The sequence below is a fragment of the Palaemon carinicauda genome, unplaced genomic scaffold (genome assembly GCF_036898095.1).
Source record: "Palaemon carinicauda isolate YSFRI2023 unplaced genomic scaffold, ASM3689809v2 scaffold134, whole genome shotgun sequence".
Lineage (NCBI taxonomy): Eukaryota > Metazoa > Arthropoda > Malacostraca > Decapoda > Palaemonidae > Palaemon > Palaemon carinicauda.
In genome coordinates, this window is record NW_027168860.1 from 128,265 (window position 1) to 155,559 (window position 27,295).

Here is a 27,295-nt window from a genome sequence, read left to right on the forward strand (position 1 = left end):
TCTTTTTGGAGAAACAGATCAGCAATACCTCAGAAAATAGATCCATATGTCGCATGAAGGCAGTATAATTTTATTTGGACAAAATTTAAAACATTTGAGGAAAGATTCCTAATTTGTTTTGTGAAATTAGGATTTTAAAGTATCCTCTCTCCAAGAATGCTATGTTGTTTCTTATTAACAAAAAGTGATGTCAAGAAGAACTAATTTTGATTTCAAGACTGAAAGACAAAGTGATATGATCTACTGACAAGGTAGTATTATCATACACCGCTATATGATCCCAATACTAAACTATAGAGTTAGGGGAATTATATAAAGAAAGAAAAAGGAAATATTTTCAGTTCACGGCTAGACGTCAACATTTAACAAACTCCGAGACCAAAGTAACATGAATGCTATGTATAGAAATATTATTATCATTATTATTATTAGAATCCTGTCTACTCTTTACTTCCTTTTGAAATTCTCGTAAATAAACAGTAGAGAAAACCTCTTCTCTCTTACTACTTGGATAACTAAGACCAAATGAATCTCTCAAAACATATGAATTGTTGAGTTACCCTTCCGAAGGTCAAACTTTGGCTGATCATAAAAAAACAAAATAACAAGAAAATTAATGAAAAATATATAAAGCTTTTATGAAAGATTAAAATATGAAAAAATAGGATGCATAAAAGAACCAAATGAAAAAAAAAATAGTTTGTATTAACATTGGATTAAGTTTACAAGAATATTATAAGCCTTTAACTGATAAAAATCATAAAAATATGAACTATCAAAAAACTGCAAATACCAAATCAAATGAGAGTCGAAAAGTAACTAAAGAGCATGAACAATCCTAAGCTCTAACAAAAGAACCCAAATGATATGACTTGATCTGGAGACATGAATAAACAATACTGTACTCTGCTGAATAAAAACTAAAGACAACAACAGATTGAAAGGAATTCTATATTTTAAGCATTGGTGGGGGTGAGGAACACAAATTTCCACAAATCCCAATTGGCCTCATTAACATTAGCTGTGGGCAATTACTGTATGCTCCCAAAACAGATGATTTATCAACTTTTCAAGTGAGACCTGGGTTATGTTTTGCTTTGTTCTGCATCAATCAGTTTTGCAAGAAATGGAAAAGATGATAACTTGTCATTGCATTTCTGCACATCTTGCATGTTGTCTGTGAGATATGTCTGTATTATCACAGTTTCATTGCAAAGTACTGCACTGTACCATGGCATGGGTTCCACTATCGTACATCACATCAAGGATAATGATGATAGAAATACCAATGGGGAAATAAATCTGCTTCTTTTGCTTGGATATCAATGATATGACAATTTTTCCTTACCTTGAAAACATATTTTCTATACTGTGCATTGTTTATAACCTGAAAACTTAAAATTTTCTTACAGAATACATATCAAAGTAACCCATATCACACACAAAAAACGTGAACTTCTTATTCACCTCTGGCTCCTATATTTATCTCTTATACTAGACAATTTCTCTAAACTTTTTCCGCTTTCCCATTTTTCATACCATCTTGAAATTACTTCAACTATACTTTTCCATCGCATCTCAAAATTTCAACAATAGCACTAATACAGACCTCAAATTTCCCCTACTGCTCTCAGCTAAGAGCTTCCCCATTCCTATTTTTCCTAATACAAAACTTACACTCCTTCATGACAAATTGCGAGACCACCTAAAAGAGAGGCCATAAAAGAATGTTGTGAATTATCCTACAATAAGCCCCTGGCAGTCACATCAACATATAAATTGTGTGAATTAGCACAGAGGCCAGCCCTTGATGATAATTGAATCATTGGAGTAAAAAGTACAAAGGGGAAAGGGTTAGTATCTATGAAACTAAACACCTAATAACCAGTTTTGAAATGAAGAAAAATCATGCTGTGAAGTCTAGAAGGAAGGATTAATGAAAGGCATGGCAATACACAAAAGCTCTAGAGCCTTCTCAATCTTTCACATTACCATTCACCCAGAGTTGAGCTGTCGATCTATGCTGTCCAAAAGGATTAAACGCTAGGCAAGAGTATGTTCCCGTGTGCTCCGCACTCACATCCCTTAAAACTAGGAAGCTCATTTTTGAATCCACTTTATTGATCATAAACTTAGGAGTGGAAGTGATCGGTATATCGTCTTTGTACCACTGGAGAGTTATAGGGTCGTCTCCAGTTGTCACGGTACAGGACACTTGAAGTAACTGTCCCTCCTGAACCTCTTGTGGGAAATTAAATGGTAGAATTTCTGGTTTTTCTGTTGGAAAATTTCGGATACAGTGATGGTCAATGGCCTGGGCAAAACCAATACAACTAGACTATCGTACTAACTGAATAAACTAGTCTAAACTGATGAAATAAATAATACCAAGCATCTAGAGCTTTGCTCTGTCTTCCTAATATATAGAATAAACACTTCTCAGTAGAGCTATAAAAATTTACAAAGGATATTGATGTTTCCAAGTTTTAATTCCTGAAAGATTTTGCTTCCTCGGTTATGTAATATGAAGTTTACTCGTAAAAAATGAAATATACTATACATAACTTGGATGGCGTAGAGCTAAAGTTACTGTACAATCATTTTTACACCATAAAAATACCTTCTAAACTGAATTAGGAAACTTTAAGGGAAGCTAGAACAGGAGTGAGTTCAAATCCAAACGGAAAACACGATTCTAAAGAATATGAGTTTGCGTCATATCTGTATATAAATCAGTATTGCCTGTTGATTTTATACATACTATTTAAGCCCTTACAGTCCACTGCAATAAATAAATCAACTAGATCATTCTTCCTTTCTTCATTTGCCATATTTTTTAGCATTCTTTAACATCCATTTGTCTTTAGTTTACTTGGTTCTTAGACATGAGTAAGAAACTCACAATATACTTAGCATTCAAGATTTTAATCTCATCTTCCACACCAAGCACGAAACGACAAGCATCTCAGTTTCCTTCCAAAAATTACCCCTTGCAATACTCTTCAAAGGTCGGTTCCAAGGGTTTTAAAATGAAACGGAAAAAGTGATGAAAATCATTGAAAAAATAAATCCACTAAGACAACATTTCTAATCAGGGTAAAATGCCATGCAAATTAAAACTAAAATAACCAATACCCTTCACTCTGAGCGAGTCTGAATAGGCAGCTTCGCCGACTCTATTGAACGCTCGACAAGTGTACACTCCAGAGTGGTTCGACCCCACCCCCTGAAGGATCAACTGACTCATCCTCGGTACGACATTACTTATCATGAATTTAGGAGAGCTGGCGAGAGGCTTCTCATCCTTGTACCACTGGAGGGTGACTGGATCATCTCCAGTTGTCACAGTGCAAGAAACTTGAAGAAGCTGCCCTTCTCTTACCTCCACAGGAAAAGTGAACGGCAGAATTTCTGGTTTTTCTGTGTGAAATTCAAATGCCTTGTATTCTTCAACCCAAAAATTATATTGTGATCGGAGGGTCTTGGAAGGTTCTTAAAAAGGCAAAATCCCAAAATGACTACCAATAATCGTAGGGAAATAGGGAAGATGCATGAACTCAATAGTCTATACTGTACAATGAACGTGCACAAATTTACTGCATGATCAGAGTACAGTGTGAACAAAATTTGTTCACCCACAAAAATTCTAAAATTCTACATTGTATGTACATTTCTCAAGAAAATAAAAAAAAAAAAACCATGGTTGATATAACACCACAGAATAGAAAATGATGTTTCTAAAAGCATTTAAAAATAAGGGGTTTAACACTAAAAGGTTTTTCTTACATATCTAAAAAGCTTCTGAGCCAATACCATCATGTACCTGTATAAAGAATCCCTTGTAAAATTTAGTTGAAGGAATCATGATGAGAAATATACAATAACTTACAACAGCGACCAAATCACCATTAGTCATATAAATAACACTTAGCCTTAAATATCAATAACAGTTTATATGCTGTACGATTTAAACTGATTTTGCCAATGTACCTACTATTATTACCATTACTAGGTAGTATTGATATCATTATTGAGGCAAATTTAATAGAACTGACTGAAAAAGCCCTTAGGAACTTTTTCATCCCACATTAAACATCACAGACAGCTCTGGAGGGAACATTATGTCCCAAAAATAAATACTTGAAAACATTAAAATACAAATGTTGATGTTTTATCGTTTTATCGTCACCTCTCTAAATGAGATCTCATCTAAATCATGCTTTATTTAATGCTACGATGGAAAACCATCACCATCCTGAGTTTTTTCACATAGGCTTTTCCCTTGACGATGCTACGGTAAATGTGAAACTATTCCATTTCTTTTCTCTTCTTTACTCTATCTTCCTGGACTCCCTTTGTCAAACATATTTTCCACAATTTCATGGGACTTCCTACAAGTCTTTGCCCTGCCATTTCCCTATTTACTATTCTAAATATTCCTTATATTTCTCTTCAAATATCCAAATCATCTAGACTTTTTCTCCAGCTTCTGGAAACTATATCTCCCTAAACTACCCCTGCCCCCGTTTGTCATATGATCGTCCCACTATACCCCACTTCTAAATTTCAGCATCATATTACTTTCTGTATTTGAATTAGTTACAATGGCGACGGCAGTCAAATCTCAATGAAAGTATTCCTTGCAAGTGATTTGGTATGTATTACATACTACTGTAGACAGCAGGCTAATGAAATATGTCAACCCTATACATCTGGTTATATTTTGTTACAATTGTGATGGGAGGGAACTTCTCAATTGACAACATGCCGTAAGAAATATATGTTCCAAATTAAATAACAGCATATCATGGATTCATATAGACAAATACGTTAAGCGATCCCCTAAGAAAAGAGTATATAAGCTCTGCGTCAGTTATGCTTTAAAGCATATTAAAGTCAGCTGATAGATATATCAGGTTTAAGTATTGCAGTGAAGCTTGTTTGTGATTCTTAATCAGCGATAAAATAATCTACGGTTGGTATTTTTCGATCGCATAAATTATCACGAAGTGAAAGTATTTTCATATAGCCTGCCATTCAGTTTATGAATACATAGGAACCCAGCTTGTAGCAAGCCAGAATAGACTTCTAGCCCAGGTAATCTGGTTATAATTATCTTAGGAAACAGCTGAAGGGAACCAGGGGTAGAAAGAGGTGATGGCTGTTTAAGTGGTGATATTTAGACAATTTTTAAGAGCTGCAATAAACATGGTATACAGCAAATGGTTGTACTTCAAGATATTACATTGTCAAAATTTATCATACTGTACATAAATCTAAAAAAAAATTATAATTCTAACTGTAATGTGTTCAATAGCTATATATCAACTGACCGTAAAATAAAAATTCTTAGTTTATTTTCTTAAATAGACTAAAACAAATTCAGGTTCCTTTTTTCATCAGGGCAAATAATATCACAGCTAAACAAGTGTTCATGACTTTACCTGAGAATATACTAATTCTATTCCGACTTGGCAATAATTCTAAGAAAAAAAAAAAAAACACTTGCCCTCCCTCATTGGCACCATATATTTTGTGTCTTAGTATTTTTCCGAAAAGAAAAATAAGGTTGTTGGTATTTATGGGTGGGTGTTTTAATAACAAAAACTGTTTCTAACAAGAAACATAAATCAACATAAGCAAGAGATAAAAAGCAACATCGTTCTTATCGATAATCTAATTTACCCATGACTTCCAAAGCTGCAGAGTATCCAGTCTGGCCAACTGGGTTGAAGGCCTTGCATGAATAGGAACCAGTGTGTTCCGAGGTCGCGCCTTGGATTATGAGCATACTCATCTTGGAAGTAACTGTATTAATCATAAATTTAGGAGATGATTGGAGGGGTAAATCATCCTTGTACCACTGGAGAGTGATCGGATCATCGCCTTTCATTACTGTACAAGGAACCTGGAGAGGCTGGCCTTCTTTCACTTCCGATGGGAAGGAAAATGGAAGGATTTCTGGTGTCTCTGTTGAAAAGAGATTGGAGAATCCTCTCACCAAATGCAGACAAAAAATAATGACAAGTTTGCAGACTGAGGAGAAAATAATCCAGACTTAACGCCAAGAAAGCCTTCTTCACGGGTAAAAAAAAACTTTTTGATTATTAAGATATGAACAATCTATTTCGATGTCTATTCTAACTACTGGTAATTCAAAAGAAAAGTCTTCATATTTTTAACTTACATTAGTAACACCATTTCAAAAGTGACAATCTTCTTCCGTACAGAACTCTAGACGACCGTAAGTAATTTCCCCATCACTGTGCCTCTGTGCAAACTGTCTAATACTACAATCAACTTGAGCATTAACCAAGGCTTAAGTTAAATAGATATCCTGTCACAAGGATAAGTAACAACAAGAGGTATGAAAATATGTAACAATACTATATTTTAGTCTATACATGCTCCTGTCCATGTCGTTTCCCAAGTAGGGTACTATTTACAGCTTTTGCAGTTGTAAGGTTTTCTCTAAAACAACCCAACTAAATTCAAGGACTTCTTGAATGGTACATATTCTGCTACATCAGCATCTTCACTTATCAGTAAAATATAATACCAATAAGTACTTAAGTTCCTAAAAAGGGGACAATCCAAAGAAAGGTGAAAAGGAGAAGCTTTGGACGACCATCTACCATTTGAGGGCACGGGCCTGAAAGGTGAGATCTTCTACTTTCTTGCGTTTTTAGATGTAATTAAAAGCTGATGGCTCCTCTCGTCTTCTTGAAAATTTCATAAGATTAGCCTACAACATCTTGGGACAACTTTCCTGTACTTCACCAATGAAGTTTCTTTAGATTTGTCTGACTATGGGTAGTAAAACCTCCTTTTGGAGTTATTCATATGTTTTTTACAACATTAGATATGAGGTACCATAACACTTGAAGGTATATTTCTCTCTTTTTTAGTGGCAAACCTAGTGCCAACAGCAATTAGTCCTCTATGACAGTCACCAGCAAAGTAAGTTGGTGAATTTTGGTGGTAGTAAGACCTGACCTATCATGAATACATAACTTTCTATACCAAAATTATCGATGGTGATGGCAATACTATGTTATCTCATGAATTAACTCTTACAGGGATAATCTGAAAGTATTTGGCAACTGCCCCACCCGAACAAAAAACCATTGGTTATAAAATTTGGGTATGGTTTAAAAAATTAATCTAAGTTCTAATCCCTAACAGATAAAAACATCAACTAGTAAAAAGAATAATAACTAAAAGGAAGAAGTTTAGAAAGCTACAGATGTTAGTTGTGATTAGTAACGACACAAAGAATGGCTGCAATTAAAAATTAAAAGCAAACGATTCGTATCCTTCGTCTCATTTACCCATCACTTCCAGGGCTGCAGAGTATCCTGTCTGGCCATCTGGGTTGAAGGCCTTGCAGGAATAGGAACCTTTATGTTCTGAGGTTGCACCTTCGATTGTAAGCAAACTCATCTTGGAGGTAATTGAAGTTATAATAAATTTAGGAGATGATTGGAGGGGTAAATCATCCTTGTACCACTGGAGGGTGATTGGGTCATCGCCTTTCATTACTGTACAAGGGACCTGGAGAGGCTGGCCTTCCTTCACTTCCGATGGGAAGGAAAATGGAAGGATTTCTGGTGGCACTGTTGGGAGGATGGAAGACAACTACACAGGACTTCACAGGAAAAGAATAAACCCTAAAATATCTTTTTTTCTAACCGGAGTTCACGTTGAGATGTTTTTTCCCTCTTGATTGGTCTTATACAGTAAAATACACAACTTACTCTATTCTACCGTTTCTATTCTATTCCGAACATTACCAAGCCCTACACAGGCTTATTAACCTTCATACACGTCACTATTGTCTTATACCTAGAGCATGCCATAAGAACACTAACTTATATTCAGCATCACGTCTGGTAGTGTGAGAATTCATTATCCAACACGTATAACTATCAAATTAATAACAAAACTGGGTTACAGCTGGTAATAATCTATCGGACGCTGCAAGGACTTGAGTTATACAAAGGTCTATCATGGGATGGATGACAAATAAAACTATACAATGGACATGATCAACTTACGAAATTACAATAACAACTAAATTAAATAATGGACACTTGATAAAATTCATTTCAAAGGATATACTTTGTTTCTTAGCTGATCTTGATTACATTATTTTATATAGAATGAACTTACTTACATAATACTGTATCTAAACTCTATAATAAAGCTCCACTCTATACTTTACCTCAAATTAGCAGTATTTTGGCTCCTTAATCACGGTAGAAAAATGAAAATTTTATCTATTTTTTAGACGGACAAGTATATGTCTCCTTGCAGAGGCAACAACACCTTACTAATAAAATACTTTATTTAAAACCTCTCCAATTTATAAAATAATAAAATGTCTTGCTTAATAATCACCTTCAGATAAAAAATGGCATTATCATTATCACTAGCATATGATCTCAAATTTGTATCCAAATAAAAAACTTTGGACTATTGGATATCAGATACGGAATTCTTTCCTTTGCCTGAAGCTGTTAGGAGAAATAAACGGCCATCCTCCTACAGTCAAAAATAAGTTCTCCTTTTGCTAGTGAAAAATATCTTATATCTATGACTACCTGGTAGCTTAGACAAAATAGTATGGAACACAATTAAATTATGTAGGAAAGAAAGAACAATACCGACTCATAATTCCATACTACAATACAAATTGAATATTGAATGCAATACCCAGACGGGCGCTGCTAACCTAAAGAAGAGAGGAGAATACAGTATGTATTAGGCTGAAGAAAACGGAAGTGAAAAATCATTGTCTATGCATAACATGTCACTTAGTAATTGTGGAAATAGTTTCTTAAATGCCTTATTCATAAATGCAGTGTTCACTGAGTATCAGAAAGCTTGGCAAAGTAAAATATTCCTTGCTGCAATGCTCGCGTTGTGTAAGGAAGCTTCTCACTACACTGTAATGCTGTAGTTGGAAAATAAGTAGTAAAAATAATAAAAATGGAAACAAAAAACTAAATTTAGTCATGCATATACATAAAAAATAAAATATACTTCATCTACCAAGCAAAAAAAAAAATTTTACCCTTGACATTGAGAATGGCAGACTCCTCTGCCGTGCCCACGGGATTAAAGGCGAGGCAGGTATATAATCCGCTGTGTTCAGCATCAACGCTGGACAGGAGAAGCAGCGATAACTTTGGCGCAACATTATTGACCATGAATTTAGATGAAGAGACAAGGGGCTGACCATCTTTATACCACTGTAAAGTGATGGGAGCATCTCCTTTGCTCACAGCGCACGAAACCTGAACTAACTGTTCGGCTTCCACTTCCTCGGGGAAGTTGAATGGGAGAATCTGAGGTTCCACTGGTAGATGAGATGAAATTTCATTATCAAATCCAAGACTTTATACTTTAGACTAATCATTAAAATTAGGAAAATGTCATGCTGGCTATTACGTCAAAACTACTACAAGATGAATCTACGCCTACGGAAGTACCCTTCTGGTTCAACGGCGAGCACCAAAACAAACGACGCCGATCGAAATATTAAAAACGAGATAGGATGTCCAGTGGTTGCTCAACATCAACAACCATCAAAATACATGAAAACCTGATGAAGAAGCTTGAAATTCTAACATAAATCACATAATCCAATGACTGTATTGTTATCCCTATTGAGAGTTCATAAAGCGAAACTCAGGAATATAGATTGGCACTGCAAAGGCAAATAGATGCTACCACTGCCAGTCCAGAAAGAAAACACTCGCCATCGACTGCTTCCGAAACATTTACATTCTGAACGGTCTATACTGTACACTGCGCAGAAACTGGTACTCTGAGGTTCACCTTTCCAACCACTTACAAAATCTATAATTTTGGTTTATTTACAATAAAGATACAGTATCTTTGATATATATATATATATATATATATATATATATATATATATATATATATATATATATATATATATTCTTTTTTAATTCCTTAACTCTTTATAATACCCATACTTTGCAGGACTCGATATTCTCAAATGTATTTCACTGTTACCGTAAAGTTTGTACGTACACTCTGAAAGCAAGGATATTTTGTACAGCAGCAGGGCAACTACATTAAAAATCATAAGAAGCAAATACAGCATAATCAATTTTACTCTCTGGCTTTAACTATTATACACAATTAAAGATTTAGTCTTTTATTCTTAGAAATCCTAAACTAAGTGAGAGAGAGAGAGAGAGAGAGAGAGAGAGAGAGAGAGAGAGAGAGAGAGAGAGAGAGAGAGAGAGAGAATGCGTGTGTGTTGGGATCTTAATGCAAAACTATACTGTATTGAAACATATATTCATATACATACGGAGCAGGTGATAACATACGTCTTTAAAGTATGCAATATTGATGAATAGTTGACTTTTTATGATCTTAACAGCTTTGCTATTCTGGATTGACATTTATTTTCTGAATTTATTAAAAAAAAAATTCTAATGCCAGAAAATTATGTATAGATGTATGATAGAAACAGAAAAAAAATAGTGTAAATGGAAAGAGATATGATTGCTTCAAAAGATTGTCTAATAAGAAACATGAAGGCTGTGTTAGCCTGAAGCAAGAAGAAGAAACATAAAATTTATATCGTACTGCTATATTGAGTTTTACAGTTAAAAATATTTCACACATCCTATTTGAATAAGTGAGTCGGCGAATTACTTTTACGACAGGATGAAATGTTCTGACTGGGAAAGATGTAAAGACCTGTCATTTGAGAATTGAATTCTTATTCACCAAAGATATTTTTTCTCTCTTACTGTCACATAACGCTGTAAAAAGTTACACTTGCTTCTTCAGATAGGAATCAGTAAACAAAACGCCTAAAGCTACCATACGTTAGGGAATACAATTTTAGCCATATAAATCTATCAGTACCCAGAGTGGAGTGTCCAGCACTGAACCTCTAAGTCTACAATGATTAAAGATAAGTTTAAAGTCTTAAAACATATATTTGCTTAAAAGCTACAAAGATATACTTGGTTCCTGGAAGTTATGATTCAGTATAAATATCTCCACTGTAAGTGAATAATAATAAACACTTCGGCCTCAAGGAGAAGTTTCCTTATCGCTATAACTACTGTACATGTACACCATAATCGATTAAACCACAGGAAAGCAATCTTAATGCTTTTATAATATTTATGAGCAGATTATACGATCTTAAATTTAAATCTTAGGCAAACTACAGTTTAGTTTATCAATAATTAATCTATTACTCTATTTTAAAATCACTTTAGTTAACTACTTATAGGTATGATTTTATTTTACTTTGGTGAACTGCTTATATAATGCTAAATGTAACTTTATGTATTTAAGAGACAGGAAGGTCAAGGGATTTTTAACAAAAGAAGGAATTCGAAACTAAAGATATGTAAACGAAAACAACACTACACACAGCTGATACTTTGTACAAGAAACTACACTGTCAATACCCTTGACATTAAGATTCGCTGAGAATTCAGAGGCCCCAACTGCATTAAAGGCTTGGCAAGTGTACATTCCACGGTGCTCAGCATTGACATCTGGTAGCACAAGATTCGACAGCTTCGAACCCACTTTATTAATCATAAAGTTAGCGGAGGTCATAAGAGGCACCCCGTCTTTGTACCACTGAATGGTTAGTGGTTCGTCTCCTTTGCTGACAATGCAAGACGCTTGTATCAGTTCCCCAGCTTGAACTTCAACGGGGAACGTGAACGGTAGAATTTTCGGTTCAACTGGCGATACAGAGAAGAGGATACTAAAATTTTCTCTCCTCGTTAAATGAAACCGACTTTGAGAAGAAGCCAGACATAAATGGTGTTTAAAATTCCTATAAGGATTTTCAAGGGGGCAGACTTCAATTCAATCGGCATTTAATGGGGTCACGCTCTTTAAGGGCTGGGTGAATGTAAGGTTAGAATAATGAAAGAAAAATAAATTATAAAGTGATGATGGGCACAGGAATAACGCTAAAGTTACACACAAAAAGCTTCTGTAATAAAAATGTTAGTTCTAAAGATATGATTATACCCTTGACATTCAGTGTTGCTGAGAATTCTGCGCTTCCCACTGGATTGGAAGCAGTGCAAGTGTAATTTCCTCTGTGGTCAGCATCTACACTCCTCAACAAAAGCATGGATAGTTTGGAGTCGATTTTATTTATGATGAAATTGGCGGAAGACACGATTGGCATGTGATCTTTGTACCACTGAAGAGTGAGAGGGTCATCGCCCCGTGTAACGGTGCACGACACTTGGATAAGTTCGCCCGCTTCCACTTCTGACGGGAAGTTGAACGGGAGTATCTTTGGTTCCACTGACGAAGGAACACACAGACCAATGTAAGCACTGTTTTATTGTTAGTTTTGCAGTTAGGAGAAATTAGTGAGGCAGTAATAAAAAAAATAAAATAAATAACAGAAAAATTAGAACAAATGCTACAAAATCTATAAGATGTGAGCATGCGGCTCCTTGAGCTTAAATTCAACAAAACTGTTACCCTTGACATTCAGTTCCGCAGATGACTGGGCAGCTCCGACGGGATTATAAGCATGGCATGTGTAAATTCCTCTATGTTCATCGCTAACACTCCTCAAAAGTAAGAGGGAGAGTTTCGAGTCCATGGCATTAATGAGGAAATTAGCCGAGGACGACAAAGGGGTACCATCTTTGTACCAATGTAAAGTAATCGGATCATCGCCAACAGTTACTGCACAGGACACCTGAATCAACTGTCCCTCTTTTACCTCTTTAGGGAAGGTAAAAGGCAAGATTTCTGGGGGAACTGTAAATGGTTGAAAATCCTTTAGTAACTGCTACCATTCTGTCGTTACTGGTCTTACGTTGTAAATTGAAAGAAAGGGTCATTTATGAAAGTCGTTTTCATATGTTACACCATTACAGACGTAAATTACCACAAATCTATAAAACTTTTATGCATTTAAATACCTATATTTAAATCTACGAATAGAAACATCATAGTATTTTATTTTCAATAACATTTATTTCTCTTTTCAATTTAAAATTTTGTTAATCCTCCTGACTATGCCACGAACCATAGAAAGTCATATCAAGAGTCTAAGTTACCTTGACTCCTAGGCAGAACTCATTTTCAAGTTAACTGGCAATAAAATTTTCAACCATAGCAGATGGCCTGTCATCAAAGATATAATTATAATTGGCAATAGATTTACTTAATATCTACTGATTATAAACTCACTGCATAAGAATGCTAAGAAGCCTTCATATACGATAATCTACTGTATATTAGTAAACATTAATATTTTAAACTAAGCCACATCAAATAACTTTCTCTACTCAAGTATTGTAGATCTGATAAAAAATGATACCTTCAAACTTCTGATAAATATGTCTATAGATGCATAAAAATTCTTTTAGTTATGATAGGAGCCCATGTTATACACATTTACTCCTTTCGAAGATAAAGATAACAAAAAGACTAAATATGACACTGGTATCCTTCAAAAATAGAAAATGAGTAAACTGCTGATCAAAGATTAAAAAAAGCCATTCAATGTTTCAAAACATATTTCATCCCCCTTACAGACCCAAACTCATTGAACCTTTGGGGGGCTATGACTGATTGTCTTAGAGCCCCCAGTCCGGACAATCTGCGCACGCACGCATGCATCAAATATAGACCATAGGCAATGTGATCTTGACAGTAGATGAAGAAAGATGTCCACTAATATATTAAAAACCGGAGTGAGAGAAAACAGAGATACTATACTATTAACATTTACTCAAAGGAATTTAGAAATTTCTTTGCTTTAATGTATATTCTTATAAAAAAAATGCCATGGAGGTAATTAAATGCTCAAAACCTTAACGGAAGTCTTGTTTATAAGATATAATTAAACAGATTTTGACATAGGAAAAATATACTTTTGGGTGAAATAGCCATGTCAAGAAGAAATATCCCAAGTAGAAAGCTGCCACTGAGAAACTTCCATCAGGACGACATAGCTCAAGCCCAAAACACACTCAAAGGTTCTGGGTGCGATGAAGCAAAATTTAAATGTTTTCAATAGACCTATTGGATGCATATTTTCACATTTCGAGTCATCTCGATTCAAAAGAAATTACTTTATTTATCAACAGGTTAAAAATTTATCAATTTTCATGATTCAATTTTTCTTAACTCTCTCATTTACTCTGCACTTTAAATCTGACTTATATAGTACTGGATATCTTTCGTTTTCAGAAAATATTCAATTACAAAAAAGGAAAGACAAACATAGGACTTCTAATTATTTGCTCACCACTTGTCTAACATTTCTGAAGTTACGTTATCACAGGAAACAAAGGTGAAGAACAGAATCCTACAATGATGCTACCAAATATAAGCCACTTTTATCTATGAACTTTCAGACATCATTTACTGTAGGAGTTAATCACAGGATATCTACTGCATTAGCAAATAAACCTACTCTCGATTTTCAGAGCATTCACGCCAACTGGTTGGTGGTCACAGTGTGAGTGTGAACAGACTCTGTCATTATATTGGATCTAACAGAATCCTGATAATTAGGTCTGTTCAAACTAAACTAATTTGAAAAATGCTTAGTTCAGAAGATTCTAAATTAACTGACAGTTAACAAAGATCATCCATACTTATTCCAAGAGCAGTAATATTGAATCAAATAGACTGACCTACTTTATTCCAATTGCCGACAAAGAAACAGGGCCACAAAAATTCGAAATACAATGATGTCTCAAATAACATCCTTCAAACATCTTGCTAAAATTATTGAAAGTAAATAGCACAAATTGCAGACGGTCATCTGCCTCATAAAAAACAAGAAAAAAAAAAAAACAGCCAAAGAAACTAGGAACCAAATTTGATACTATCACATAGTAGCTTAATGAGACCAGCAAAAGAAACTAGAAACCATTTTCGATACTATCACATAGTAGCTTAATGAGACCAGAAAAGAAACCAGAAACCATTTTCGATACTATCACATAGTAGCTTAATGAGACCAGCAAAAGAAACCAGACACCATTTTCGATACTATCACATGATAGTTTAATGAGACCACCGAGTAACATTCTAGACTCTCATAAGACTTGGTTAAAGATTTGTTTTTAAATTACATTTAAGAATTAGAGTAATTTAAAAGTGAAGTACAGTAGTTGGACGGCTAAGAAACAAATAACTTTGGAACTGATGAAAAATATCAGCATAAATATAATACTGTTAGAACCAAAGGTTTGCATCCTTTAGGACTATCTACAACGACAAAATAAGGGGTAAAGAATGTCCAACCCCCTTCAGGAGAGGGCAAGGAATGAGCACAAGACTTCCACTCCAAGAAGAAGTTATAGACCTCCATGGTAGTGAGGAAACATTGAAACAGGAAATGTGTTCCAAATATTGGTGTTGAGATAAGGAAACTTTCCTCAAACTATATGTTTCAGAATTACTGATAGAAGAAGTACTTCACTCATAATTCTGAATAATTACAAAACTCTGCATATCCTTAGTATGTAACAAATTTCTAAAAAGCTTTTGGAATTTTGAAACCACAAATGTGGATTATGTTTTTGTTTATGAACATATAACAACATTTTTCTCTTTGTTCCTCAATATAATTTTTAGTGCTGATTATACTTACAATCTATTGAATTCTATTTCCGCCGCCTTTCAAAACATCGCTGGAAAAAGCTATTGAAACTTGGAGAATGATGTACCTGCTAATTGTCTTTAACCTCTGATCTACCATATTTATATCTGACCATCTAATTCTGTGAGACAATGTGTACCAAGGAGGTTCAAGAAGCGATTTGACGACTCAAAATTTGAATAAATAAAATTACGTGAAAAATGTACAATGTGGCAATTTTTCATCAACTGCATTCCTACTATGCTGATGAAGACAAGAACATGAAAAGCAAAAACTTAAAAACAACCTGTGTAGTTGCTCATGAATAATAAACAGAAGAAATACTTTACACAAACCTAAAAAATATGCTTAATAGCTATTACAATAAACGTATTGATCTAAATCAAGAACGTCGAACATACAGACCTAAGTCCTAACAGAATCTTTGATGCTTCCGATACCCTTTTTCCATTGAAATAATATTAAAAAATGTTTCTAAATCTGTTATCCATGGCTTGTTACAATGCATAAAGAAAATTTCATACATGAAGTGCTATGAGAATGGAATTTCAAATTAAACGCTACTCCAAATACATGACTAAATCATTATTAGGTAAAATAAAACTTTCCAATAGATAAAAATGAACTTTCAAATAAACTGTGTATTTGCATATGCAATACTGTACAAATATAAACCCTTAACACAGCAAGAAATTGCTTAGCTTATCGATGTTCAGAGTAAGAAAATCTTCCTAAAATCAAATCAAAATGTCTATGTAACTTTTGCTACCCGTAAATGAAGGGGCTTGTTGCCTTAATAAATCTTTCCTAGCTATTTCTATCAAGATCATTTTCTTTTGACAAATGCTTCCTCTCCAAGTTGTCTTGTACTTCATCTTGCCTACTCCTTCTACCTCCAACAAGTTCCAACAAAGCTCTCTTCATTTCCAGTATATCACCCATCCTTACTACATGCCCATACCATCTTAACATTTGATCTCTTATCATGTTAGTAATCTTTAATCTTATCCAGTAAGATTACTATAAAAATATACCTGAATCTCGAAAGGCCATTCTTACCAGATATGTCTTGCAAAGAGTACAGTGTGGCTCCTATAATATTTCTTGATATTTTTCAAGTTTTCATAAAAAAAATAGTAATCTTATTACACCATTACTCTAAAATCTACCTAAAAACAGCCAAGTATTGCAATTCTATTCATAATCAGCTTGGACGTATATCAGAATTCTTAATAATCAAGAGGCGTTTTACTCGTAGCACGAATAATCTGTATCGTCTACAACCTTCAACCTAACTTTCTTATGAACCTGACCTATGTAGATTTTCTTTTAACCTCATAGCGACATAATTTTATGCAGAAACTTAATATGTTATCTGTAAAGTTTTTGAGTTATTCTATGTGCCGAAAGGTTATAAATATCCCATCAAACTAATACTCATCCACAGGAAGACCTATGCCAAAAAAACTGTAAACGATCTCAGGAACTAGCATGAGAGTAAGGAGTCAAATAAAATAAATGAGAAGTTCTATTTCCAAGGAATGACTCAGGGAGAATCAAAACACTTACAAGAAAATGGTATCGATAAAATGAGTTTTGTTATACAAACAAAAGAAGAAACAAATATTTGGGAATTTTGTTCATGCAAAGAGCAAAGCTTTTCCATTTGATACTGCTTATTCTGTTTAAAATTCTTTACCCTTGACACGTAGTTCCTTTTCATATCTCGACTGCCCGACGGGATTAAAAGCAGCGCAAGCGTACGTTCCCGAATGCTCTGACGTTACTCCTCTCAAGACTAGGTTACTAAGTTTAGAGTCAACGTTATTAATCATAAACTTTGAAGAAGATGCGAGGGGGAGATCATCTTTGTACCACTGGAGGGTTAGTGGATCGTCTCCCATAGCAGTACAAGATATCTGGATTAACTGTCCTTCGGTTACTTCTTGAGGAAACCAGAAAGGTAGGATTTCAGGTGCAACTGAGGAGATAGCGTTTGTTAATAAGGTCAGGTACCACTTTAAAAACTTACAAGTTGTTTTAAATCTTTCTGACAGATAATCATAGTTAAACTATGTTACCTATTTATAGCCCCTTATAAACCTACAGCGTATAAAGAAGTTTCGAACCCTAACTAGCATGATTTCAAAGTTTGGATATACCGTAATATGCTACTAACAAATCCACCAAACCTTTCAGCATACAATACATAATTCGACCATCTTTCCATTACTCTAAACATATGAAACACTTGGGGGTCAGTCCATGGATCTTTACCGGACAAATCAGTTTGACTTATTACTGTAATCTGAATAAGGATTTTATTCTTGTACATTTGTATGTGCCGAGGTGTTATTGAACTAAGTAATAAAAGTCACCAAAGACAGGACTGCTTACTTCACAAACAAATATAACATTTACTGTACCAAATACTAAACATATTTCTTGATTATTTATTATCATTTGGAAACAAAGTAAAGACCCTGAACATTATCAAGTGCAACATTAATGAAACATAGAAAATTCTCAAATTCTAAAACTAAAATGTCTGATTTATAATTACTATATCATTCACTTCAGAACTGGAGATTCTAATAATTTCATTACAGTTATACTGCAGTTACTCTTACCGTATTAAGAAATCTTTTGTAATTCTGTTGAAAATATACAAAACAACTTGCCAATCTGCAACTTTAGCTAATAGCCACAAATTTGATTTCATCTAAAATTTTCTGTAGTTAATCTGTAATTAACCCTTTTATCATCTAGTCTCATGACACCTCGACACTTTTGGGTGAAAATAAGTGAAATTAATCTTATTTTTCCTTGAATTTATTTTTCCTTGAATATCTGTAAAGGGGACAGGGAAAAAAAGGTCTGGTTACTGAATACAACGTGACATGGTAAAATTAAAACACTGAAGCACACGGATATTAAGGAAAAAAAGTTAATAATTACTCTATCTGCACCTTGAACTTTTAAGGTAGACGAGAATTCAGACGACCCCATAGGATTATTAGCTCGGCATGTGTACACGCCTGCATGGAATGATGTTACACTGGGGAGCAGAAGGCTGCTTACTTTTGAAGACAAGCGATTAATAACTATCTCATGGTCCGACTGAACTGGGAGATTATCTTTAAACCACACGAGGGTAATTGGTTCGTCTCCGTCTGTGACTATGCAGGACACCTGCAATACCTTCCCCGACTCCACATCCTCGGGGAATGAGAATGGAAGGATCTCAGGTTTAACTGTAGAATTATAATAACATGAGACATAGTTTTAGCTTCGAACAGAATACAGATACATATCTATTGGCAGAATGTACAGCAAAAAACACATCTTAACTTCTCTCTCTACACTATCAATAAAGCTATCCTTATTTTCTTTCCTCACTAGGCTATTTTCCCTGTCGGAGCCCTCGGGCTTATAGCATTCTGCCTTTCCAACTAGGGTTGTACCTTAGCAAGTAATAATGATAATGATAATAAGCTGTACTTTATGATGTGTTGAATATTGAGATAAGGTCAATTGCAGGGTGGATATGGGATGATATAAAATAAAGAAAAACTAAAATAAACCTGTGCAGCATAAAGATATTTCTATGAATCCAAATAAATCTACCCTTGACAACAAGGATGACCGTTTCTTCTACTTTCCCAGCCTCGTTAGTGGCCGAACAAGTGTAATTCCCAGAATGCGACTGAGTCAGTTGAGATATAATGATGATCGACATGGATGGTGTTGGGGAGGATATGGTCACACTCGGATCCATAATTAGATGACCGTCCTTCAACCAGGTTAATGAAGGAGGCGGCGACGATTGGGCAATGCAAGACTGCTGGAACGTATCGTCCTTCAGAGCTTCCATTTTATCCATGAGTGGAATGATTCGAGGAAGGTCTGTGAATGCACAGACACTTGAGTGGGTAAGGTTAATAAAGTGACACATTTGAATGCTCAGGATTTTTGTCTAAAGGATGTAATGAAATAATAACTTTCTGTTTGTGGGAATGGAAATAGTATGCTGCGTAGAGAATGTACGTATGTTAAGTTTCTCGATTCCTATGGGATTTTGTAATGTGATTCAAGACACTGATTTTAAAGATTCAAGGCAACTATTGGAAGCGGCTAAAGCAAGAAGGTATATGTGCCACTTGTCAAAAAATCCATTATTGAGTTTAAACTAAAAACTTTAGGAGCTAATGTCACTAACATCTTCAATGAATAATGTTACATGACAATAAGTATTCGTGTAACAATTATACTTCTGTCACTGAGGTAATATTATATTGTATTTTTGAATTGGTACTAAAAATGAACAAAATACGAGGCTTAGCTTCTTTTGAACAATGAGCTCCAATTTCTGTTCTATCAATGAACAGACATTTTTCAACTGCCCATCTAGAAAACTAAGTTCTACCATATAGTTTGCCATGAGCCACAATTTCTTTAAAAGCTAGTTATTTTCTTTCTATCCTAAAAGCCAAAGATCTTGCTTACGTCTTTATCATTTATTTCAATTTATAAAACTGTTGCTTTGACAGTATTTCAAACTGCATCTAAGGTAACAGTACTTTTCAATCACTGCTTCGAAATCTCTTCTTCAATAAAAGTTTTTTTGGACAAAGAATAAATATTAGACGCAGAATTACCGAGAATTTTTTTTAAATCAGTACCAATTTAATTGTAAATCAAAAACAATATCTAAGACTCCTCTCAAATCTTTTATGAGACTGCTATAGAAAATCCATTTAAAAGAATTCTATGTCTGAATATTTGTAGAATGTACAGACTACTGTATAAAGTATGTTTGTCTAAGAGTGTTTGCTTTGTATACAATACTACACATCAGTCTTTTGTGCAGTATTTTACCAGGTGTTCATAGGGGAAATGGATAAAATTAAGCGAACAGTCAAATAATAACAAACAATTGCTCAAAACACACAGAGAAGCATAAGGACTCAGCTAAACCTTTCACTCTTAGTACAGCCGTCTTTTCAACTTGTCCAGCTGGATTTGAGGCCACGCAAGTGTAATTCCCGGCATGTTCGGGATGAGATTGGGTGATGATGAGGAGAGACATCATGGGCGAAGGATAACTAATGGTGACGGACGTATCAGAGAGTAATGATCCGTCCTTTTTCCAGATGATAGAAGGGGGTGGGTCAGATTGGGCTACGCACGTTATTTGAAACAAATAACCCTCCGATACTTCGGATTCTGGTGAAATGGGGAGGATTTGCGGAAGTTCTGGAAAAGTTATTCAAGATGGAATGATGATTTACATTATTTACTTCATGTACTTTGTCAGAATTGTTTCCAAGAAATTCAAACAGATGCTTCGGAACTTTGTCCCACTGCATCTCATATATCTTGAATATAACATCAACAGCATGCAGAAGAGAATTGCGAAATAAAATAGTTCTATAATCCTATACCTTGTTTAGTCTACTATAAAAATGGAAAAATTTTATTATATAAAAAAACTTACTTAAGGTATAACTCACATGTACATCTAAAAATATAAACATTTCATAGCTTGGTAACGTAGACCTCACGCTGTAATGAATAAAGTTGTAATAAAGTGACTCATAATATAAAAATTAATCATTTCTATGGAAAGGAATTAATGAAAAAAAACAGGAGTTGTAGACATCTTTTCAAAATACACGTAAAACAGTATTTCATTCTCATACGCACAGAATATTTAAAGCCTGTCTAATTTCAAGTATGCATAAGAAAATTATCAATCTTGATGCAACATCTTTCCTCTTGTCAAAATATATACATATTTGTCGGGTTTCTGAAGACCGTTTGGCTGTCAAGACATTATGACTTTTAGAACAAAAAATAAAAAAAAATTAACCCCCCAAAAAAACACTAAGCAACTCGGCTCAGGTAGTTAATATTGGTCTAGATTCGTCGCGGTTTGAAAAGATGGAGCCCGGACTCCAAATATTATAATAATATTAGATTTTACAGATAAATATTAAAGACAGAAATGTGAAGGAGGAATAATGACTTTATAGTCATATTCCAAATATGTATGGCCCATTGTTTTTTCCATGCAGTCAAATTTATTTTAAAACCAGTCATGATGCATGGTTTAAAACATCTTTTGACAAACACAATGCGGAAAGGTTGTAAAAGAGTTTAATCAAACGAGAAATATCTTTAAAAATCCCCTGAAGGATTTTTCAAGATGCACTTAATCCTTTTAAATTTCAAATTCATCCGATTTTTATGTTAATCTACTATATACAGGTCATGCCATTATCATGGAATATCATTATTCCAATAATATTTATATGTTTATTTATAGTCATTCTTCTGATAACATTTCTCCTTTCATTGTTTAACAAACCCAACTTACTCTTGTGAATTTTTCCAGACGTGCAGAAGCAAAATATGCAAATGACATGAGTACAAAGAAAATCTCGACACTTTCTTTCCTCTCGAACGCTTTCCACAAATGCAAGCATTTATTCAATGTACAATAACAAAAGAATTTACCACGGACAGACAAAGAATCCGAGTGCGCCGCAGTGCCAACCATGTTTGTTGCCACGCAAGTATAGTTTCCCGAGTGGAATGGACATAGCGCAGTGAACCTCAATTCAGAGTATCGATCGCCTAACTGACTAACGACAATACGGGGATCCACCCCACTCTCCTCTTCGTCCCCGTCGCCAAAATCTCCGCTGCTCGAGGCATTTCCCTCGTCAGAAACGACACCAGCTTCGAGAGGAGAAGGTGGGGGAGGGCTGCACAACTCCTCCGAGGGATGCCTACGTTCACGGCGATCTACTTGACCGCTCCATAGGGTCTGAGCATACGAATCCAACCTTGCAGGAACAATGGGTTGACCATCCTTATACCAAATGAGGTCAATGGGAGAATCCCCTGCTAATACTATGCAGTAGACCAAAAGCTCTCTTCCGATGGCTGGCTCACCAGCCAAAACGAAAGGGTTGATCTGCGGGGGCTCTGTGATTTATCAGTCACGGAGCATTCCAGGACACGGCATTAATATTCGTCATATGTAATAAGTGTTAGTTTAGGTACAACGATAATGTGTACATTACAGCAAAAGTAAAAAAAAAATTACTTACTAATCATTATTAGCTTTGCCTTCAAAAGAACTATTTTCAAAGGCTTTTTAAAGTGGAAGATTGTCCTGAAAAGGAATGTTATTAGTATGTCCCTACCTAAATAATAGACTGACAAAGTCTACATGAGCAATAATTCTTTCAGTAATTTCATTTTTAAAATTTACAGCTTACAATATGATGGGCAATTAATATATTCATCTGAAAACAGACGATATTGCAATTAAATATCATATATTCTTAGTAGGATTGACTGACTTTCTAGCTATCTTATAATCTACAAATGAGAATGATTAGGCTACTTGATATCTTTTCTCCCCTTTCTAGTTCGTTATAATAAAAAACCCGAGACCTTACAAGCAATGACTGAATGTTTTAATCAATATTCAAAGGGTAATCATTCTCATTTAAATATGGATACTTGCTACAACGAAGAATCTGTGTACTTACCCATAACTTGAACATCAAGATCTCCGCGAGCAGTGTATCCTTGGCTATTGCGTGCTACACAAGTGTATCTCCCTTGATCAGCAGATCTCTGTACAGCTTCTACGATGAGGGTTCCGTTGGCGAAGGTCTTCTGGCGTCGGTTGATTGGCAGCATGCGTCCCTCTTGATATAGAAATGCGATGTGTTAGTTCAAGTGTTTAACAATATTTCACATGTTATATAAATTAATAAAATGGTTTCTCAGAGCCTACCACATTTACTCCGTATAGTTTATTTCATTAATAAATACTGTAAGTCTTGCATTTAACTTTGAATATAGTGAATACTGTACTCTGAAATTTGATACAATAAAATTCCCAATAATAAAATTCTAGGGAAAGATCAGATTGGCAAATTAAAGCTTTTGTTAACTAAAATCTCAAGACATCAAAATTTTGGATTTTGTCATTATGCACAAGATTATAATGTATAGTAGTTCCCAAACTATTATTTTCTTCCTCTAATACAAATTCTCTATACAGTATACACTATTATACACTACATATTTCCAATAAATTCACTACTCCATTTATTTTGGTGTCCTGGATTGCAGTGCCTACTTTAACTATATTAGTAAGCTGTTGTTGTTGTAGACTGCCTGGCCCGAATTTAGCAGCCCATAGTATATTAATATCATATTTAAGTTGTTACCATTAAAACATGGTAACTGCCATACTAAAATTTTCTAAAATAAACATCACACGACAGGTATCATACAAATTACTGAGAGCATATATTCAACTTGCAAGCACTCATATTACTGACACAAAATGTAATTCAGGTATAATACTGCTTATTTTCTTTTTAAGGACGAAGCAAATTTACTGCAGGTAAAAAAAAACTGTTTAAGCAAGAATTAATAGAGTACTTACTCATTTCCCAAACGATGGAGTCAATAGGATAACCGGCAACTGGACAGTGAACAACCATATTTTCCCCAGCGACTACTGCAACCTTGTCCATAGGCCTGAAAAAGTAAACATAATCTTAGAGGCCTGATAAAACCTTTGGATGTTTTCTCCCTGTGTGAAGTACGTACCTGGCATATTTCTAATAATGTTTTTTATATCCTTTTATAACCCTCTTTGGAATTTCTAACTGATAGAAGAATAGCTAAGTAATATAAGTTATTACAAAAAAAAAATCAACCCTTTTACCCCAAAAGGACGTACTGGTACGTTTCACAAAACTCATCCCTTTACCCCCAAGGACGTCCCGGTACGTCCTTGCAAAAAACTGGTATTTACATTTTTCTTGCATATCTTTGATAACTTTTTTTAGAAACTTCAGGCATTTTCCAAGAGAATGAGACCAACCTGACCTCTCTATGACAAAAATTAAGACTGTTAGAGCAATTTAAATAAAATATACTGCTAAATGTGCTTGAAAAAAATAACCCCTGGGGGTTAAGGGTTGGAAAGTTCCAAATAGCCTGGGAGTAAAAGGGTTAAGACAGGAACGTATAAGGGCACTCGAAGGTGATAGGATGTGTAACGGCTCCTTATTTATCCTTCCCCTTGGTGGATTAGACAGGGTAAGGTCTGTTTGGGGTGCAGATGTCTATGGTTATCTTACGATACGTCCCTGATTATACACAATATCTTCGGATAGTCGTTTCCGGGGGTTGGAACACTGTGATACCTGACGGTAATTCTCTTGTAATATCAATCACAGAAATAATATTATACTGTAGAAGTTGCCAGAGGGAACTTCCATCAGGACGACATGGCTATCTCACCCAAAAATAGATTTTTCCTACATCAAAATCCCTTTTTTGGGCTCAAGCCATGTCGTCCTGATGGAAGTTCCTTAAAGGCAGCTTCCTAGGGTATATTACAACTACGGCGATATTCCCAGAGAATTTACCTTAAGGTACCCAGAATTCTAACTCCTGGAGCGAGTATCCCTTAAAAAGACCTTAGGGATATCGTAAATATCAGCGGACGTATTCTTGACACGCCACATAGCAATCTATACCCCGAATAGAGTTAACACTTCATAGGGGTCAAGTGGCAAGAAAACGAAAACGATAAGAAAAAGGGGGGAGCCGTTCGTAAGGCATCTCTCCTCCCCGTTTCGTAAGCGTGCCCTGCGCCGCTCGCGGCGCCATCTGTATTCCTTTTTGCGTAGCTATACAATTCGGTGTTTTTCCCTGTGTTTCTACCAAAATCTTGGATTTACTCTCGTATTATGCTTTCTCCAACTTCTTCTGCTTCGGATAAGTTGAGTACTATTTCTTTTATGTATAAATGTAGGCTCTTGATTAAAATTTAAAGTAATTAAAAGAGTTATCTTTGATACAAGAGCTGTTGCCTGCTGGAGGCGTCATGGACGCTGTCGCTCGCTAGAATAGGATTTATTTGTTAGCAAGAGCGACGTTCCCAGCCCCCTGCGCTTTAATAATTAGCTGCTTAGCTTAATTAGGAATTCTGTTATGATGCGATAGTAGTGCGCCTGGCGAAAGATTTGCCTAGGCTGACCAACACTAGTCTTCGTAGCCTAGTTGTTGGCCCTTGTACTTCCTGCATGATAATTAGTCTTCCAAGTGTGATTTTATATTGCTTAAAGCGTTAGGCAACGTTATACATATAAGCCCTTTTTCGAGTATTTTCCAAGATAGTATTGGAGTGAGTTTCGGTGATTTAGGTAATCGATTCTCTTAGTGCCTAGGCTAGGTTGTCTTAGGTCATTATAATATTGTCTGTTTCCCCGTTTGCTCCCTTCTCTTCGGGGAAGGGGCAAACCCTTTCCCTCTGTTTAAGCCTTAGGCTTAACTCTAGTGGTTTGTTTGAATTAATTTTCAAATACAGTAGGGTCCCGAATTACACGTGTTCTAATTACGCGATTCCTCAATTACGCGATCGATAGTTTTTAAAAATTAATTTTCCTGTATTTGCGAGGAGCATTCTAAATCCGCGAGTCAAGCTCCGCGAAGCGTAGGAAATCTATTGTTTTCTTAATTGTATTGGGGGGGGGGGGTGATGGTTCCCCGATGTCTGAGAAGGGGGGGGGGGGGAGAATGTGAGAGAAAGATTTCTGTTCAAACATTTTAAGACTAGTTTTGGATGAAAAATGTTAAGGTTTGCCCATCTGTTGTGTGAACTTGTCGCTAGGCCTAGCCTAACTGTCCAACACCTATATGTATAATATTCCATATTTGTACTAATTAATTTTTATACTTATGTTGTGATTATGGTGAAAAATCCTTATTCATTAAACTTTAAATTAAAAACCATCAAAATAAAGACTATTTTATATCATGCTACTGCCAAACATGTCACCACAACCAAACCCATTACTTTGTTTAGTACGTTCCATCGCTGATCATAACGAACTCGCTAACCAATTTTAACATCTGTCTATAGGTTAACTTTTGCGGCAAAAGATATCTTACCAGGTACTATGTAATAATAATGTTATAATTAATGTTTTATTTATCCTTAGAAAATCAAAATATATGAAATATGAGCAATTTTATTTCGTGTTGTTTTTTTTTTCCCTAAAAAAACGCCTTCTTAAAAGGAAAACGTTTTTTTTTACGTTTCATCGTCGATCATAAACGCATTTACTCCTGAAAGTGATATTGAAGAGCTTTTACTAAAGATGTTATTATAAATAAAGATTATAAATTGGTGGTAAAATATCTATAATTAAAGTGTAGCAGCATCAAGAAATGTTGGGGTTCGCCCTTTACATAAGAATGTACTGTACATTGGATTAGACAGAACGTAGAAAAAATCAATTAGGGAAAAATCGGTATTCGATATCCTCTTCCTCAGCATCGTCATTCGTCAATCGGGCTTTTTATTTTTTTTTATTCTCAGTCGCTAACTAGTTATCGCACTGCCAAGATCTGCACACATTCCGATAATTCACATTTGAAGGTTTTCTGGGAGAGGATGGATAGAGAAAATACCGAACTATATAAAATGTTTTTTTTTAACCTGTTAAGCGTCACCCACGTGATAAACCGTTCACCACGATCTACTCGGTACCGCCTTCAACTGTATATTCCGTTCAT

General features: G+C 35.1%; 1 protein-coding gene across 19 annotated transcripts in view; it reads right to left on the reverse strand.

The window, feature by feature from the left end:
* Dscam1 (Down syndrome cell adhesion molecule 1) overlaps positions 1-27,295 on the reverse strand; it is a 236,095-nt gene that overhangs the window by 104,392 nt on the left and 104,408 nt on the right. For 10 of the 19 annotated variants that reach the window (XM_068367988.1, XM_068367991.1, XM_068367984.1 and 7 more), the window contains exons 7-8: positions 24,147-24,241; positions 23,236-23,397 (exon numbers count right to left, since the gene is read on the reverse strand). In XM_068367988.1, the coding sequence (XP_068224089.1) occupies positions 23,236-23,397; positions 24,147-24,241 (257 nt within the window). Of the gene's footprint in view, positions 1-1,992; positions 2,278-7,331; positions 7,617-12,522; positions 12,808-17,369; positions 17,652-22,189; positions 22,664-23,235; positions 23,398-24,146; positions 24,242-27,295 lie in introns of all 19 variants that reach the window. The other 9 variants (XM_068367979.1, XM_068367981.1, XM_068367980.1 and 6 more) reach the window with 5 other exon arrangements.